Below are 18,797 nucleotides of genomic sequence, written 5' to 3'. Positions count from 1 at the left end.
AAGGAACAATACTCGATCATATTGGTCAGCTGTATTGACTCCAATCTCCGTCGTCTATACAGCAGAGCCAGGATCCCTCATCCTTAAAAAGCACATTCAGGATTTGTGTCCACAGCGCTGCAGTCTGGTGAATTTCCAAGAGGGGGAGCGCTGCCTGTTCTGTTGTACACAGGATGTGTACGAATGTGGATCTTTTATTCATTACACTGTGCAGATGCACAACCTTCGAAAGTGTGAACTGGAAAAAATGCTTTAATGAACAAGCTTGCTTGGTACAGTGCTCTAAGTTAGAGTACAGCTAATAAACATTCCCCAAATACAGAGAAGGCAAAATGCTTTAGATAGTACCTGTTATTTCTGGGTAAGATTAGCTACAAGAGAGGCTCACAGCTGTCTTTAATTGACAAGCTGGCAGTTCTAATGAAAAAGGAAACTATTTTTATAAGTTTTCATATATAGGTAAGTTTGGGTGTTTCTGAAATGGTGTTTACACCATCACAACTGTCATGCCGTCAATTTGCTATTCCAAACCTCTGTGTAAGCATGTTTTCTATAAAGATTTGCTCACAGGTCTGAAATCTGAACCAACAGTGTGCACAAACACAGAGTGTGTCCTATCCTTTCATTAATGGAGCACTGTAAACACTTTAAAGTTTTCATGAAGCATAGGTAAGAGACCCTGCCTTTTTGTGCAGGGAACAAATAGGTTGACTTAAGATGACAGCAAAATTCAGACTGGAAGAGACCTAGCAGGGCTCTAGTCCAAATTTCTACTTGATGGGGAGTCAGCGCTAAGGTCAGACCAGGTTGCTCAGGACTTTGTCCAGCCTTGTCTTGAAACGGTGTGAGGACTAAGACAGCTCAGCCTCTCCAGGTCTCCTGGTCTGCTTCCTGGCTGCCCTGTGAGAGGTTATGTGACGAACATAGTTTTGTATCCAGTCTGAACATCTCACAGCATGTGCCCATTGTTACTGCTCTTTCTGCTTTCCACTACTGGAAGGAACCAGCCTAGCTCTATCTGCTCAATTATCCCTCACAAGTAGCTACTGTGGGGCTGTTGTTATGTCCATCTGAAGCCTTCTCACAGGATCACAGAATGCATCTGGTTGGAAGGGATCTTCAAAGGTTGCCTTGTCCAGCCCCCTGCAGTAAACAGGGACATCTTTGACTAGATCAGGTTGCTCAGGGCCCCATCAAGTTTGTCCTTGAATGTCTCCAGGATGAGGCCTCCACCACATCTCTGGGCAACCTGTTTCAGTATTTCACTACCCATGGGGTAACCACTGCTTTGGTGGTTCTCTGATGACCTTGCTTTATTTAATTGGTCTTTCCTGTATAAATGGGCCCAGAATTGGTCAACCTATGTTTCTTTTCAGACAGCCCAGGGCACTCATAGATGCTTTTGCTGCTTGGACACACAGCTGGCTCACACTGAGCTTCCTTCTTGGATAGGAACCATTTGCCATGTCTATGGGCTGCAGCATTTAAAGTATATTCAAACAAATCTTTGGTACGATATGTTGTAGCAATGTAGAAATACATCGGTTTAAGAATAAATTTATATTTCTGTGCTACTGCTGTGTTTCAGGTTTACTTGTAGTTTCGTATTTGGTAATACTGTAATGTTAGTAGATCAATACAGTTTTAATCATATCATCAGAATATTTTTAATCATGGGTACAAAATACTAGCTATAAGAAATGCACCATGATTAAAATAAACATCCCTCCCATGCTCTTTATTTCTTCTTTAGCCCCTAGTGATATGCTTGGGAGTGGAGGGGGCAAGGGATGTTTAATGACTCTAAGCCACTTGCTTTTCTCCCCTGTGTTTTGAAATGGCTGAATAGACCCAACAACTCTGAAGCTAAGGGTCCCCAAAAGCTTTGCTATATGGTTGATTAAAAGGGTCTGTTTATTGTGCATGAGCTTACCTCAGATTTTGTAAACCACATGGTATTTTAAAAACAAGGTAGAATGTGCATATTCTTACTCCTGCACTGAAGCTGATATACACCTTCAATAAAAGTATTCAATATAGCAGCTTGAGTTTTACTGGTTGTTTGCAACCATAGAGGCTAAATGAAGTATCAAGAGAGAAAAAAAAATTAAAAAAAAATGGTAAGGGTAGTTTAACAAGAAACAGCCACTTGAGATATCATCACCAAAGTTAAGAGCAGTTACTCTTAAAGGATATGATACTCTGTGATATACTGTTCTGGTAGGTTAAGCATATGCAATATTTATAGCAAATATTCAATGCCATAATTACAAATTGTTAACAAACAATTTCATTCTTCTGTTAGATACATGCATTGACAGATAAATTCTAAGGCAGATAAAATCTTGCTGAGAAGTGTTACAACTTTCTTACAGCATTAATCTGCTGCTTGAAAAACTGCAAGAACAGGTGAAAACTCTGCTTGAATACTCTCATGAAGTAACAAATAATGGCAAAAGATAGATTACAGTTTGGATTATTAGTGGTGCTATTTTTTAAAGTGATTTTTTTTAAGCCTTGGTTGGAAAAAAAAGCATTGAAAGCTCACACTTGTTTCTGGCTTCATTGCTCTCCCCCACTCTTACTTTTTGCAGGGATTTTATTATTATTATTATTATTATTATTATTATTATTATTATTATTATTATTAGCATTTGCATTAGCAAATGCTAATCAGTGACTTAAATCTAAAAATTTGTCAGTATCCATTTTTCTTATAATACTTGGCTCTTGCAATCACATCATTGGCATAGTCATTGTGTGTTGTGCTAGTATACATTCCATCATAGCTCTGGACATTTCTAGGCCCTGCATTATAGGCTGCAATTGCACCTAAAATGAGAGGGAAAGAAACACATAAACAGGGGTGGTACTTTGTTGGTAAATAAGAAAATGAACAAAAAATATTACAATTTAAGTGTGTTGTTTTAGTTTTCAGTTCTTACTTCACCACTAATGTATTGCCATTTCTGGCTATTTTTACCATTGAGATTTGCATTTCTACTTTGTGAAGAAATCATAGTTTCCTCCTTCACAGCCAGACTTGGTGATCATTGCCCCCTTGCTATATTTTGCTGATGCAATATCTTCAGTTCCATGACTGTTTCCTTTTTTGTACATTCCTTCATGTCTGCCTGCATGAATAACCTCAGAATAAAGGGATCCAAACTTGACAGCTTCAGCTGTAATCAGTGCTCGAGAATATAAGCATGTGTGGTGAAGGCACATTATGCCCATGTGAAAAACTGTAATATTAGGGGAATTGCTGGGGACTGTGGGGTTCAATCTTTGGGCTGATTGGTTGGTCATAGTTTGTGTTGTGTGAGATTTGATCCTTGTGTATTGGGAGAGAAAGGTAAGGCACCAAGATGTCTGAAGGCTGGCCAGGTCCAAAGTGCAGGTTTTGTCCCAGCCGTAATGGAGAGGGGTGGGAGCGTGCTGGGGAAATGTATGAATATGTATGTTTGACGTTTATATAAGTTCAACTTGTGTTGTTATGGTGTGCCTCTAGCAAATCTGCTATGCACCCAGCGCTGTTTTACCTTTATTTTATAATGAACTGGTTGTATTTAAAATTTAGCAGTGAGCTCGTTTCTCACACCCAGACATTGAAACTTGTTCCAGCTTGTGGACAAGTTCCCCCCCTCTTTCATGAGGGAAACAAAGGCCAAGGAATTAACCAGGTGGCAGGGGCCCATTGCATGGGATGCTTGTGCTAATACCAAGAATGGGCATAATTATAGCTTCATGCTTTCTATAGGCTGAAGCCAGTTGTTTATGAGAGTGCCCATTGGCCAAATCTAGCCTAGAGAAACCTATAAGTATTACCCCAATTGGTAAATATGTTGCCCCCCTTTTCACTTTGTTCCCTCTCCTTGCTTGAGAGGACAAAGCTCATGCCTTAGCCTCTGCCATTGAGCTCATTGCTATTAAGTCTTCTCTCTCATACACGCAAGCAAACTAGTAGCCTCTGCACAATGAGGAGAAGCCAGCATCCATGCAGGCCTGTTGAGCCTCAGCCCTGAGAGTATCTCCACAAGAGGGACCTTCGCTGATCCTGAGAAGCGCCAGTGTCGTACTGCCAGTCTCACCGACTGGAAGAGCCCACTGTGTCTCAAGAGGACTGGACCCTTGAGGATAAGATCTGCCCAACTTTTGGGGAAGGGACTTAGCCGAGTCCAGCAGACCACATGTCTGCGTTAGCCTCAAGCAGCATACTGACGAGCAGACACAACCTGCGTGTCAGCTCGGAGAGGAGTCGCCACTTCTGCCGCTCCGTGCCCTGTGAATCTCAGGGAAATCCAGAGCACTGTACGTGCTCGTGCTCCAAAGCTGGGACCGCTCTGAGAGGGTCCCGCTGCTCCTTCGAGCCAAGTAAAGGGGAAGCCGCCGCTCCGCACAGCTGCGCGTCTTCCCTGGGGCCATCCATGCCGGCCCCAAAGCCTGTTGTCTCAGGACCGACCCCACTGGGTCTAGCCCCACATGCTACCGTGCCAGATCGGAAACCTCCGAGCCTGCCTCCCGGTAACCGTCGCCCCACCCTGCCATGCCAGCTGACTCTGTGAGGGCCAATCCTGTCCCGGGCCCAGCCCTACCAGCCCTGCCGGGCCGACCTAGCAGGACTGCTCCCTATCATCTGGAGGGAACTGCCTGAGTCCTGCGAAGGGAACCTGCCTACCAGCTAGCCTAGGTTCCACCTTCTCTCTGCTGCCACGGAGGGAGGATTGCCACCCACCATCGCCGTCCAGACCAGCTAGGAATCAGCCCGGCGGCAGTAGTCTGCCGGAACCTAACCTCACTACAAATAAAGGACACACTGTATCTTCCGTGTGCTTTCAACTCACTAACATTTAGTTCAAAGCACCCACGCCTACCAGCATAATCTTTCCAGTCCGTACACAATGTAATATCTCTGCATATAGTTAGCAGCTGCCAATGTCCCATCGAGTCGCCATCTGGTGGACAAGTGGCACAATCGCACCCTTTGCTATATAAATAGAAAGTAATTCTGTAAGTATTCCAATTAAGTTCTAATTATAAATACTAAGCCACTAATGGGGTATATTTCACAATCGTGCACTAGAATATGTATATAAAATAGTGATTAATCGGTAATTAATAATTTTTATACTTAATAAATATTTCATATTCATAAATTAATAACCTCTTCATCACAGCATGTTTCTTTCAGAGAGGACCATACATTTTCCAAATTAGTATGTTCCCTCTTTGAACTTGCCAGGATAGTAGGATTTTGTAGGAGTGCAGAGAAACACAAATTAAATTACGAGAGTTGGGGGAAAACCCACCCCTTGCTCCTTCCAAATGGAAAATATTGTGATATTTGTCAGGTTTTCCTGAAGCTTGACCAAAAGCTAATCACATCTTCTTCATCTACTCCTTTTAGTGAGTGTCAAGAAATACTGTTCTGCACCTCAATAAAATTAACAGAGGGACTGCAACATGTTTCATTTTCTAGAGTGCTTGGTTTTACAGCAGTTTGTGTGTGATGTGTTTTGAAGCTGACAAAACTCTACCTTTGAGCTGCTGTTCCTTTGTCTATGTCGGGAATTTCTTCTGCATTTGTTCTAACATCCCACTTAAAATCTCTGTGCCTTGTGTTAAGTGCTCTTTACTGTCCCATGATCCAACAGGCTCATGGTACCGTTTATCAACCTGAAAGGGAAACAGCTATAACAGCACACCAGAAAGCCCACTATTTATCCAGAGCTTTTTTTATTGTTTACAGACTACTTGTGTTAACTTTGATCTTTAATCACATGATTATTTATCTCTTTTCTAGTTATATAGAGAGGATGATCAGAGGGCTGGAGCACCTCTCCTATGAGGACAGACTGAAGGAATTGGGGCTGTTCAGTCTGCAGAAGAGAAGGCTCCGAGGTGACCTAATTGTGGCCTTCCAGTATCTGAAGGGGGCCTACAGGAAGGCTGGGGAAGGACTTCTCAGGATATCAGGTAGTGATAGGACTAGGGGGAATGGAATGAAGCTAGAGGTGGGGAGATTCAGGCTAGATGTGAGGAGGAGGTTCTTCCCCATGAGAGTGGTGAAACCCTGGAATGGGTTGTCCAGGGAGGTGGTCGAGGCCCTGTCCCTGGGGGTGTTTAAGAGCAGGCTGGATGAGGCTCTGTCCAGCCTGATCTAGTGTGAGGTGTCCCTGCCCATGGCAGGGGGGTTGGAACTAGATGATCCTTGTGGTCCCTTCCAACCCTGAATGAAACTATGAAACTATGAAACACACTTAGCTTCAGGCATAAATGTAGACAGCAGGTACCTGAATGCCTGTCTCACCTCCTTGTGTGTCAGAGCTTTTTAAACACAGCTGCTGCTGTAAAGGTGAGAGGGCACATAAGGCAGGCTTACTGAAATTTAAGATTTTCCATCTTAAAGGTGACTGCTCCTCCCCTTCCCAGAAGCACCAAGGGTGGGAAAATCCCACTTCCTCTAGGGATCTCCCCTTATTCTCTGCCCTGGTTCTGTTCTTCCTGTTCTTCTCCTTCTTTCTTCCCTTTCTCCTCCTCCTCCATGGGGTAGTAAAGTGCAAGTCTGAGGGCACTGGAGCTGTTACAAAAGCATTTGGTAGTGCGTGCAGCTAATATTTAGCTGGGGGTGCTTCCATGGTGCTGGGAGCTGACAGCCATGTCACTGTTGACTTTATTCTGGCCAAAGAGTTGTCTGAAAATGTTTAGGGGGTTGCCTTTCAACGAGGCCCCTGCTGCTCTTCTGACTTTCCACTTCAAAAGAAGGATCAGGTTTGTGTCTTTAAGAAGGTTGACTATACCTGCATTAAGCCAAATGCATTTCCGTGGTCACCCCAGCCACCATCCAGCACTATGCCAGTATGCGACTCCCGAGAGATAATACCAGCAATGAGAGCTGGATCAACACACTTATTCTGGCCAACTTCTGTAATCCTGGCATGGTATTTCTCCATGTTCTTCAAATCTCTTTCTGCAATCTTCTCTGAGGCACAAACTCCTATGACACAACATGCATTACTTTCCCTTTTGTTTCTTAAATCAGAAACAAGTTGTTTTAACAGTCAATATGACAGACCTGACATTTTTAATCCTTCTGAATCTATCTAGAGAGAAGCAACGATGGAATTGACCAACTTTGCTGAAGGGTAAGTGCCCTAGAAATCAATATTTGGTGTTTTCAAATAGAGAGGGCAGTACTCTAGTATGCAGTCTAAAAGGCAGGTCTTCTAATTTTAAATCTAAACCTTTGAGTGGATTAATCCTAGATTTAGTTCCTTTTAATTTAGACTATGATGGGGAAATGTTCAGAAGCTTAGGTTATCAGGGAAACTCTCTTAAGGGAGAAAGAAAAGCAGACTTGATGGCAGGGGCTGGATGCACACAGCAGACCTTGCATTTTCACTGTGGTGGTCTTGAATATAATCTCAAAGGCAACATAATCTTCATGCCCAACATAATCTTATGCGCCCAAGTAGGATCTTTGTTGGTTTTGGAGAAATCTGCTCATGTGGCAATGACTGACATCCTGAGACCAGGATAATTTGTGTATGGGTGTAAGGGGAGATGAGCAACTGAATTAGTGCCTACCTGCATAGCTCAGACCTTCTGGTCTTGCAGTTGCTGCTGAAGCTCCAGTTGTGTCAATATTCAGTATATTCCCATAATGCTGTCAACAGTCTGAAAGTATTTATAAGCAAACATCAGCTCAGCTTAGCATGTGTTGCATACCATTAAAAGTTTTCAGATCTATGACTAAACCCCATTATTTCAATACTAGTGCAGACATCTGTTCTAGCTAGTGCAATCATGGCATCATACTGTCTGGAAAGGGTATCCCTCAGTCATTCTAGCATCAAGCCACAGTGTAGTTTGTGAAGAGAACCAGCTCATACACATTTAATCTCCGTAAATTTTAGCTTGCTAAAACTTAGCTGTCACTTGTGATAGCTAAGGGAGAAAGACATCTCCACAAGGCATTCTTTCTATTCCATTTTTTAAAAAATCTATCAAAATCAAAATAAATCCTAAAGTACTTACTAGCTCCATCTTGCTTTTTCATAGCTGCTGTCAACAAGAAAAACTGAAGAGAAACATCCTTTAATTACATCCATTACAACTGCACTTTGTTTGACTTGCCATTTATCTGCAATCTAAGCATGGTGTTGCGGAAGGGAAAACACACAAAAAGCAACTGAGAGGAGCAATGCTAACCTGAGCCCAACATTTAATGGGAAACAGACTTTGGTACAGTTAATTATTTACAAGAATATTAGACAAACACCACAGACCTGACATGTTTGCTGCAGGATGACTCCTCACTTTTTATCTGCTGTCAGTGTTTTGGAGAAACTGACTCAGTGCACTTCCTGCACACCACATATACTAGAAGAAACACAATTGCCTAACAGCTTCTTGTATATTGACCCAAAGATAACAGGATTTCTGCTCTGCAGCATGATCACAATTACAATTAAAAATTAAATACTTTTAAATTTAAAACTCAGTTGTTCCCACTCTTTGTAACTAGGAGGAGCTTCATCTGAAAACAACTTTGGTTGTTGGAAGCAATAAATGCTGTCAATGAGAAAATAGGAACCTGTGCTTTTAAATGTAAAAAAGTTTTTGCAGGCAAAGACCTGGCAACAATAACATGACATAGAGCTGCAGCTGCTGAGAATTTAAATATGTAGAGGTGGTGCCAGGTTCCTGTTGTTATCTCCTTTTGTACAGTGACAACAAAGGTGAAAGCATAAACCCAAATTAGCAGGCAGCATGGATCAAAGCTTCTACAGCTGTTCAGCAGTGAGGGGGAAAAAAAATCACTGAATGGCAGACTTCCTTGTCACTGCTAATCCATCTTGACATGTTTCTCCCCCATGGTAAATTCTGTGATGGTAAAATGCTGTTTCATTCTTTCATCAGCTCTTTCACATTTTAAGCTAGGGAATTCATCCTGTGTCACTGTGTTGAAAGACTGAATTCTGTACTATTGATACTATGGTGGGTTAACACCCATTCTGAAAAGAAACAAAACAGGGTGGAGGGCTTGCGAGTGCTTTGCCCTCCCTACAGGGTGTTTTCCCCACCTGGGAAACTGAGTCTGTTCCACTCTCCCCTCCCTGCCCTGATAGGGTATGAAAAGCAAGGCATTGCAGTCATTAGGCCTCCTTTTGGCTCCTGCCTCTCCTGGATGAGAGCTACTGCGACTGCCTTCCTGCTCCTCTGCCACATGGTCGGGCCTGATCCTTCTCCCTGCTGCCTCTGTGCCTCTTCAGAGAGAGACTGATTTTGTATTCTTCCTCTTTGTCCCCCTCCCATCCATCCTTGTTCCTTGCCCTTGTGAACCTTACCTGTAATTGTTATGTGTTTGTTATGTAATTGTTATATTGTTTAAAGAAAACTCTTTACTTCTCTACTTCCAAGCTGACTCCAAATTATTGTTTGGTGGATTTGCTCCTTTCTATTTTTTCCCCTCTCTGTTGGGAGGGAGGAGGGGGGAGCAGGGGAGAGATTCTCAGCCTTCTTAGCATTGACTTTCTGCAGGAGGGATGCTTCAAGGACCCTAAGGGGCACAAGTGGGCACAAGTGGGCATTTGGGGTGGCAGCTGTAGAGAATCAGTTGCCTCAGGTCTGGGTCCATAGCTTAACCATCTGCCATGAAGTGATCCAGACTGCCTTAGAGAAAGGTGGAGTCCCTGAGCATCTGCAGTTCATTAAGGACATCATTGTATGGGGTGAGACGGCAGAGGAAGTTTATCAGAAGTGTAAGAGGATAATAAATATCCTGTTGGAGGCTGACTTTGCCATCAAGAGAAGCATTGTAAAAGAGCCTGCCAGGGAGATCCAGTTCTTGCATGTTCAATGGCAAGATGGCCGTTGCCACATCCCTTAGGAGATGGTGAACAGAGTAGCCACTATGATGCAACCCACGAACAAGAAAGAGACACAGTCCTTTTTGGGGCTTGTGGGCTTCTGGAAAATGCACATTCCTGGGTACATTCAAATTGTGAAGCCTCTCTTCCATGTAACATGGAAGAAAAATGATTTTGTGTGGGGACCTGAGCAGCAGGTAGCATTCGACCAGATCAAACGAGAGGTGGTTCATGCTATGGCTCTGGGACCTGTTCGAACTGGACCAGAGATCAAGAATGTGCTGCACACTGCAGCTGGTGAGAATGGTCCTACGTGGAGCTTGTGGCAGAAGGCCCCTGGTGAAACCAGGGGCAGGCCCCTAGGTTTCTGGAGTAAGGCGTACAAAGGCTCCAAGGCCAACTACACCGCGACAGAGAAGGAAATCCTAGCTGCCTATGAGGGTGTCTGGGCTGCCTCTAAGGTAATTGGGACTGATCACCTCTATTTCTAGCTCCGAGACTTCCAGTCCTGACCTGGATGTTCAAAGGAAGAGGCTCAACCCCACATCATGCCACAGATGCCACCTGGAGTAAGTGGATGACCTTGATAACTCAGCGAGCTCGGATGGGGAGCTTCGAATGCCCTGGCATAGTGGAAGTGATCACCAACTGGCCAGAGGGTGCTGACTTGGGAATGCCACCAGAGCAGACAGTGACCCGTGCTGAGGAGGCTCCCCCATACAATGATCTCCCTGACAACGAGAAGAGCTATGCCCTATTTACAGATGGGTCCTGCCGGCTTGTAGGAAGCAAGCGGAGATAGAAGGCAGCTGTCTGGAGCCCAACAAGGCAAGTGGTGGAAGCAAGGGATGGAGAAGGTGAATCCGGTCAGTACACAGAGGTAAAAGCTGTCCAGCTGGCACTGGATGTATCAGAACAAGAGAACTGGCCAGTGCTGTACCTCTACACTGACTCCTGGATGGTAGCCAATGCCTTGTGGGGGTGGCTGAAGGAATGGAGGAGGAACGGGTGGCAGAGAAAAGGGAAGCCTGTTTGGGCCACTGACCTGTGGCAAGACATCGCTGCCCGCCTGGACAGGCTGCCAACAAAGGTACGGCACATCGATGAACACATCCCCAAGAGCAGAGCCACAGAGGAGCACAAGCACAGCCACCAAGCAGATCTGGCTGCTAAAATCTCCCAAATGGACTTGGACTGGGAACACAAGGGTGAGCTGTTCTTAGCTCGCTGGGCCCATGACACTTCTGGCCACCAAGGGAGAGATGCCACATACCAGTGGGCTCGGGACAGATCCATGGACATCTCTATGGAGGCCATCTCACAGGTCATCCATGAGTGTGACATCTGTGCTGCCATCAAGCGGGCCAAGCGCATGAAGCCTCTGTGGTATGGGGGGAGATGGTTGAAATATAAGTACGGAGAGGCCTGGCAGATCGACTACATCACCCTTCCTTGGTCTCACAGCAGCAAGCAGTACATACTGACCATGGTGGAGGCAAGTGCAGGGTGGCTGGAAACCTACCCAGTACCTCAGGCCACTGCTCGCAACACCATCTTGGGCCTAGAGAGACATGCCCTGTGGAGACACGGCACCCCTGGGAGGATTGAATCAGACAATGGTACCCACTTCAAGAACCATCTCATAAGGGACTGGGCAAAGGAACATGGGATTGAGTGGATTTACCACATCCCATACCATGCACCAGCTGCAGGGAAGGTTTGAGCGCTACAATGGCTTGCTAAAGACCACCCTAAAAGCCATGGGGGGTGGAACCTTTAGGAACTGGGAAAAACACCTAGCTCAAGCCACTTGGTTAGTGAACAGCAGAGGATCTGTGAACCGAGCTGGTCTTGCCCAGTCCGACCTGCTGCAAACAGTGGATGGAGATGGAGTTCCTGTGATTGCTGAGAAAAACCTGCTGGGGAAGTCAGTGTGGGTTTTCCCTGCTGCTGGTGGGGACAAACCAACCCGAGGGGTGGTCTCATCTGAGGGGCCTGGTCACACGTATTAGGTCATGTTAGAAACTGGGGACATTCAGTGTATCCCACAGCAGAATGTGACTCTGGCTGAGAGGGGATGAACTCAGAAGGGGCAACACACATCAATGTATTATAGTCACTGTGTGAATAGTTATAAATTGTTCTAAATTTTCCCCTCCTAGCTTAATACCGGCCTAGCAGCCAGGACTCAATATACACACCGCACACCAATCCAGGGAGTTCCTGGGTCATCTCACCTGCACCTGTTCCTGCTTCCCTACAGCAACGGACTGTTTCTGATTTTTTCTCTTTCCCTTTCAAAGACAGACTAATTCCCAATTTTTTTCTCCACATCCCTGCTGTGCTGGGTTGAGGCAGCCCCCTTCTCCACCACTGGCAACAATAAACACTCAGACAAATGGTTTGCAAAAGTGATGGAAAGTTTAAATAGAAAGCAGTGAGCATTTACAGAAAACCAAAAGCACAGTGACAAAAAAAGATCCCAAAACAGACCCAGAGAGATCCCATCCACACCTGAGGGTACACCCAAAATCCCCAGGGCTCCTTCTTCCCCCTCCCACTGCTAGGCTAGTCTCAGCTGGCCAGGTCTGAGACTGCCCATCCCCCCATGGCCTTGGGCCTAGCCAGGCCCAAAGCCAAGAGGCATCTCCCCCAGTTACCGGCTGACGGAGGAGGAAGAGAAGAGGAAGTGCCAGACTCCGCACTGCATCTTATAGTGGTGCAAAGAATTGTGGTAGGAAATACTACATAATTTCCTGTGTGCACCCCTCTGGGCTGGACTTCTGGACACAGGAAGTAAACATTGCAGGGGGCACCCAGCTCAAACTGCAACACCTGCCCAGTTCAAGCACCACCTACATTGACCAGCACCAGAGAGAGAGAGACTGCCCTGAGAGAGAGCGAGCCAGGATAACAAGGGACTTGCATCGAGGATTTGAATACCCCGTGTCAAGATTGGATGAAGGGGCTGTGACAGGAGAGTGGAAGTGGAACAGAGGGGTGGATTGTGGTGGGTTAACACCCATTCTGAAAAGAAACAAAACAGGGTGGAGGGTTTGTGGGTGCTTTGCCCTCCCTGCAGGGCATTTTCCCCCCTGGGAAACTGAGTCTGTTCCCCTCTCCCCTCCCTGGCCTGATAGGATATAAAAAGCAAGACATTGCAGTCATTAGACCTCCTTTTGGCTCCTGCCTCTCCTGGATGAGAGCTACTGCGACTGCCTTCCTGCTCCTCTGCCACATGGTCGGGCCTGATCCTTCTCCCTGCTGCCTCTGTGCCTCTTCAGAGAGAGACTGGTTTTGTATTCTTCCTCTTTGTCCCCCTCCCATCCATCCTTGTTCCTTGCCCTTGTGAACCTTACCTGTAATTGTTATGTGTATACACATACACACACATATATATGTGTGTGTGTGTGTGTATACATATATATATATATATATATATATTGTTTAAAGAAAACTCTTTACCTCTCTACTTCCAAGCTGACTCCAAATTATTGTTTGGTGGATTTGTTCCTTTCTTCTTTTCCCTCTCTGTTGGGAGGGAGGAGGGGGGAGCAGGGGAGAGATTCTCAGCCTTGCCCCCATCTGAGCTCTTAACTCCCAGTTAAGTCTTAAACCATTACAATACCTCCCATAGAGAACCAGTTGAAAAATGTTGCAGCAGCCCATGAATGGAGCTCTTCATGTTCACAGTTACAAGTTTAAAGAAGATTGTTACATCTGGCAGAATGGAAAATACAATCAATAAATCTCATACAGGAACAACACTAAAAAAAAGTGAACAGTTCAAAATGCCACTGAAGATGATTCACAAACCAGTAATCTCCAAATGGCCTGTACCATTCTGTGGTGGTTTTAGGCTATGCCTAAAGCAGAAAATTAGAAAAATATTGGGTGTAAAAGGGAAAACAAATGATTATTCTAAACAAATTCATTGGATAAATATCTAGAACAAGATGGGCGCTACCATAACAATTCTCTCCTCTTCTGATCTTGGTTGTTTTTGCTTTGCTCGGGAGCGATAACATGTTTTGGCTGGTCTTGGCTAAGTCTAACTCACTGCTTTTCTCTCCACTCCTCTTGACCAGGGCGGTAGGAGGAGGGGGGCAGTAGTGGAACGGCTTCCCTGGTCCCTGACCAGGGGAATTTTCATGTTGTTTGCTAATTGCAAATATCTGTATGATATTGTAAATACTGTACATTTTGTACATATTCATTGAATTCCATTGTAGAGTGTAGCTTTTGCTTGTAAATACAGCTTCATTTGCTTCTAACTGAGCTGGTCTGCCAAAGTTAATGCTGGGGGGAAACTTCAACCCACCACACATTCCTTTCGCTGGAAGAAATACAAAGGATGCACTAGCTTGCTTCTTCTACATCACAATAATTGAGGCAGGCACGTAGATCTGTGGTTTTTTTTAATCCTTTCCAGAAGTTATTCATAGTATCATAGTATCATTCAGGGTTGGAAGGGACCACAAGGATCATCTAGTTCCAACCCCCCTGCCATGGGCAGGGACACCCTACACTAGATCAGGCTGGCCAGAGCCTCATCCAGCCTGCTCTTAAACACCTCCAGGGATGGGGCCTTGGCCACCTCCCTGGACAACCCATTCCAGGGTTTCACCACTCTCATGGTGAAGAGCCTCCTCCTCACATCTAGCCTGAATCTCCCCACCTCCAGCTTCATTCCATTCCCCCTAGTCCTATCACTACCTGAGATCCTGAGAAGTCCTTCCCCAGCCTTCCTGTAGGCCCCCTTCAGATACTGGAAGGTCACAATTAGGTCACCTCGGAGCCTTCTCTTCTGCAGACTGAACATCCGCAACTCCTTCAGTCTGTCCTCATAGGAGAGGTGCTCCAGCCCTCTGATCATCCTTGTGGCCCTTCTCTGGACATGTTCCAGCACCTCCACATCCCTCTTGTAATAGGGGCTCCAGAACTGGAGGCAGTACTCCAGGTGGGGTCTCACCAGGGCTGAGTAGAGGGGGAGGATCACCTCCCTCGACCTGCTGGCCACACTTCTCCTGATGCAGCCCAGGATCTGATTGGCTTTGCGGGCTGCAAGTGCACACTGAGAGCTCATGTTGAGCTTTTTGTCCACCAGCACCCCCAAGTCTCTCTCTTCAGGGCTGCTTTCCAGCCAGTCACTGCCCAGCTTGTATTTGTGCCTGGGATTGCCTCAACCCAGGTGCAGGACCCTGCACTTCAGTATTCAGTATTCCAAGGTTGGAAGGGACCTCAAAGATCATCGAGTCCAACCTGTCACCCCAGACCTCATGACTAGAGTAGGGAGGACACTACTGCCCACTGCAGGCTTGAACTCACAACCTTCCCATTGAGGGTCTGATGTGCTACCAACTGAGCCACCTGAGGGGTCGAATTGTTGAACCTCATGAGGTTGGCTTGTGCCCACCTCTCCAGCCTGTCAAGGTCTCTCTGGATGGCCTCCCTTCCCTCCAGCGTGTCTGCTGCACCACACAGCTTGGTGTCATCAGCAAACTTGCTGAGGGTGCACTCAATGCCACTGTCCATGTCACCCACAAAGATGTTGAATAAGACAGGTCCCAGGACTGATCCCTGAGGGACTCCGCTTGTCACTGGCCTCCACTGGGACATGGAGCCATTGACAGCCACTCTTTGGGTGCGGCCATCAAGCCAGTTCCTTATCCATCTAGTGGTCCACCCATCAAACCCATGTGTCACCAGTTTGGAGACCAGGATGTGGTGCGGGACAGTGTCGAAGGCTTTGCTCAGGTCCAGGTAAACGACATCAGTTGCTCGCACCTCATCTATTAATTTTGTCACCTGCTCATAGAAGGCCACCAGGTTGGTCAGGCAGGATTTGCCCTTGGCAAAGCCATGCTGACTGTTCCCAATCACCTCTTCACTTTTCTTCTGAGCCAGTAGTGACTCCAGGAGGATCTGCTCCATGATCTTTTCAGGCACAGAGGTGAGACTGACTGGCCTGTAGTTCCCTGGTTCCTCCTTCTTACCCTTTTTGAAGATGGGGGCAATGTTTCCCCTTTTCCAGTCTGTGGGGACTTCACCAGATTGCCATGACTTTTGAAATATAATAGAGAGGGGTTTAGCAACCTCATCTGCCAGTTCTCTCAGTACCTGTGGGTGTATCCCGTCGGGTCCCATGGACTTGAACACTTTCAGGTTCTTCAGGTGATCACAAACCTGATCTTCACTTACAATGGGCAGTTCTTCCTCCCCGTCCCTGGCATTGTCTTCCATAACATCATGAGTGTGGCTAGAGGCCCGTGAAGTGAAGACTCAGGTAAAGAAGTTATTAAGTACCTCAGCCTTTTCCTCATCACTTGTGACCATGTCACCATTTTCCTTTCTGAGGGGGCCCACACCTTCCCTAGTCTTCTTCTTCCCACTAATATACCTGTAGAAGTTCTTAGTGTTCCCTTTAACCTCCCTGGCTAGACTCAATTCAAACTCTGCTTTGGCTTTCCTAATCAGGACTCTTGCTGCTCGGGCAGCTTCCTTATCTCCCCCCTGTTCTAGCTGTCCTTCTCTCCACTGCCTGTAGAGTTTCTTTTTAAGTAATAGTGTGTCCAGTAGCTCCTTGCCCATCCAGGCAGGCCTCCTAGCATTCTTACCTGCTTTTGTCTTTGTTGGTATACAGAGCTCCTGGACACAGAGGAGGTGGTCCCTGAATACTGACCAGCTGTCCTGGGTCCCTCTTCCCTCCAGGGCTTTGTCCCACGACACTTTGGCTAGCAGATCCCTGAAGCGATCAAAGTCTGCACGCCTAAAGTCTAGGGTCGTAAGCTTAGAATACTTCCTCCTGATTGCCCCGAGGATATTAAATTCTATTGCTTCATGGTCACTGCAGCCAAGGCCATCTCTGAGCCTCACATTGCTTACCAGCCCTTCCCTGTTGGTGAGAACAAGGTCCAGCATAGCACCATTTCTTGTTGGTTCCTCTACCATTTGGAGGAGGAAGTTGTCTTCTATGCAGTCCAGGAACGTCCTGGATTGCTGGTGCTTTGCTGTGTTGTCCCCCCAGCAGATATCCGGGTGGTTGAAATCAGCCATGAGGACCAGGGCTTGTGACCTGGAAGCCGCTTCTATTTGCCTGTGGAGGGCCTCATCTGCTTGGATCTGCTGGTCAGGTGGCCTGTAGGAGACCCCCACAGTAATATCTCCTTCCCTTGTCTTGCCTTTAATTTTAACCCATACATTCTCAACTAGCTCATCATCCCCCCCCAGTTGGAGCTCCACTGATTCCAACTGGCTATTGACATAGAGGGCAACACCTCCTCCTCTCCTTCCCTGCCTATCCTTCCTAAAGAGTTTATACCCATCTATCCCTACATTCCAGTCATGGGATTCATCCCACCAAGTTTCAGTAACAGCCACTATGTCGTGGCATCCCAGCAGCACAGTGGCCCTTAACTCATCCTGTTTGTTGCCCAAGCTGCACGCATTCTCATAGAAGCACTTCAGCTGGGCTGGCCCTGTCCTCCTCTTGTGCCAATTCCCCTCGGTTTCCACAGAATGTCCTGGTGGATCATTCGTGGCTATTGTTTAATCATATGTGCATGCATGGAGTTTCACATGTCCTGGAAAGTGTTTTTGTCAACAAACCTGTGTTCAGGCTCCTGGAAGAGAATGACATGCCTGCATGGTGGTTCATAACAGCAGCCCTGTTGCCCGTCTAATGTTGAGCAGGCTGCAGCTTGCAGTGAGAGCCTGGGAGCTGTCACAGGTTTGGGGTCTCCAGGGACAAAGAGCTGCTTACAGCTTTTGTGAGTGTTCTTTGCATTCTGCCTCACTTGTCCCATTTCTTGCTTGCCACAGAAGAGGGAGTACATAAGTCACACCATATTGCCATCTCTCCTGCTGTGCCAGGGGTACAGGTGGTGTCTTTGAGCAGCCTCAAAAGTTCTTCAAACTGTGGATTATGTCCTGGATTTCCCTTGTACTTGCTGTTAGCTGAGGCATTTAGCAGCCTCCAATTCAGATCTAGCTCATCCTAGTTCTTCTTCATAAAAGTTACAAACAGCCTGTCCAAGGGTTGTTCTGCCATGAAATTTGTTTTTTTGTGTTGACCTCACCACAGAGCACTGAGTTAGCACTATGGGCTGTGGGTCACCTTGTCGCACTGCGGTTTTAGGGTTGGATGCTTCTCCCCTCCACAGAAACCACTGAAAGTAATGGAGATATACACACACACATGACCAAAGGAAAAATTTAACTTGTTCATCATCTGTCAAGATGGATAAAGCCTGAAAGAAAGAGTAGGAAGAGGGTGAAGAGACCAGTATCACAGTATCACATTATCACTAAGGTTGGGAGAGACCTCAAAGATCATTGAGTCTAACCTGTCACCACAGACCTCATGACTAGACCATGGCACCAATCCCCTCTTGAACACCTCCAGGGATGGTGACTCCACCACCTCCCTGGGCAGCCCATTCCAATGACGAATGACTCTCTCGGTGAAGAACTTTCTCCTCACCTCAAACCTAAACTTCCCCTGGCACAGCTTGAGACTGTGTCCCCTTGTTCTGGTGCTCGTTGCCTGGGAGAAGAGACCAACCCTTTCCTGTCTACAACCACATTTCAGGTAGTTGTAGAGGGCAATGAGGTCACCCCTGAGCCTCCTCTTCTCCAGGCTAAACAATCCCAGCTCACTCAGCCTCTCCTCATAGGGCTTGTGCTCAAGGCCTCTCCCCAGCCTAGTTGCCATTCTCTGGACATGTTCAAGTGTCTTGATGGCCTTCCTAAACTGAGGGGCCCAGAACTGGACACAGTATCAAGGTGCAGCCTAACCAATGCAGTGTACAGGGGCACAATGACTTCCCTGCTCCTGCTGGCCACACTATTCCTCATGCAGGCCAGGATGCCATTGGCCTTCTTGGCCACCTGGGCACACTGCTGGCTCATGTTTAGGTGGCTGTC

General features: G+C 46.4%; 1 protein-coding gene across 1 annotated transcript; it reads right to left on the bottom strand.

Annotated features, from left to right (window-relative positions):
* Nucleotides 1-5,492: 5,492 nt before the first annotated feature.
* LOC137444445 (lysozyme g-like) lies at nt 5,493-8,046 on the bottom strand. Its single transcript, XM_068145167.1, has 4 exons — nt 8,038-8,046; nt 7,588-7,666; nt 6,801-6,997; nt 5,493-5,676 (listed from the first exon to the last, which is right to left on the bottom strand). The coding sequence occupies exons 1-4, from the start codon at nt 8,044-8,046 to the stop codon at nt 5,560-5,562; spliced, it is 402 nt and encodes a 133-aa protein (XP_068001268.1). The 3' UTR covers nt 5,493-5,559.
* Nucleotides 8,047-18,797: the final 10,751 nt, after the last annotated feature.

This window comes from Melanerpes formicivorus, unplaced genomic scaffold (assembly GCF_026170545.1).
Source record: "Melanerpes formicivorus ecotype bairdi unplaced genomic scaffold, bMelFor1.0.p_v2 SCAF_1, whole genome shotgun sequence".
NCBI classification, from domain to species: Eukaryota; Metazoa; Chordata; class Aves; order Piciformes; family Picidae; genus Melanerpes; species Melanerpes formicivorus.
The sequence above is the reverse complement of the archived record's forward strand: the minus strand, read 5'-3'. Positions and strand labels throughout refer to the sequence as shown.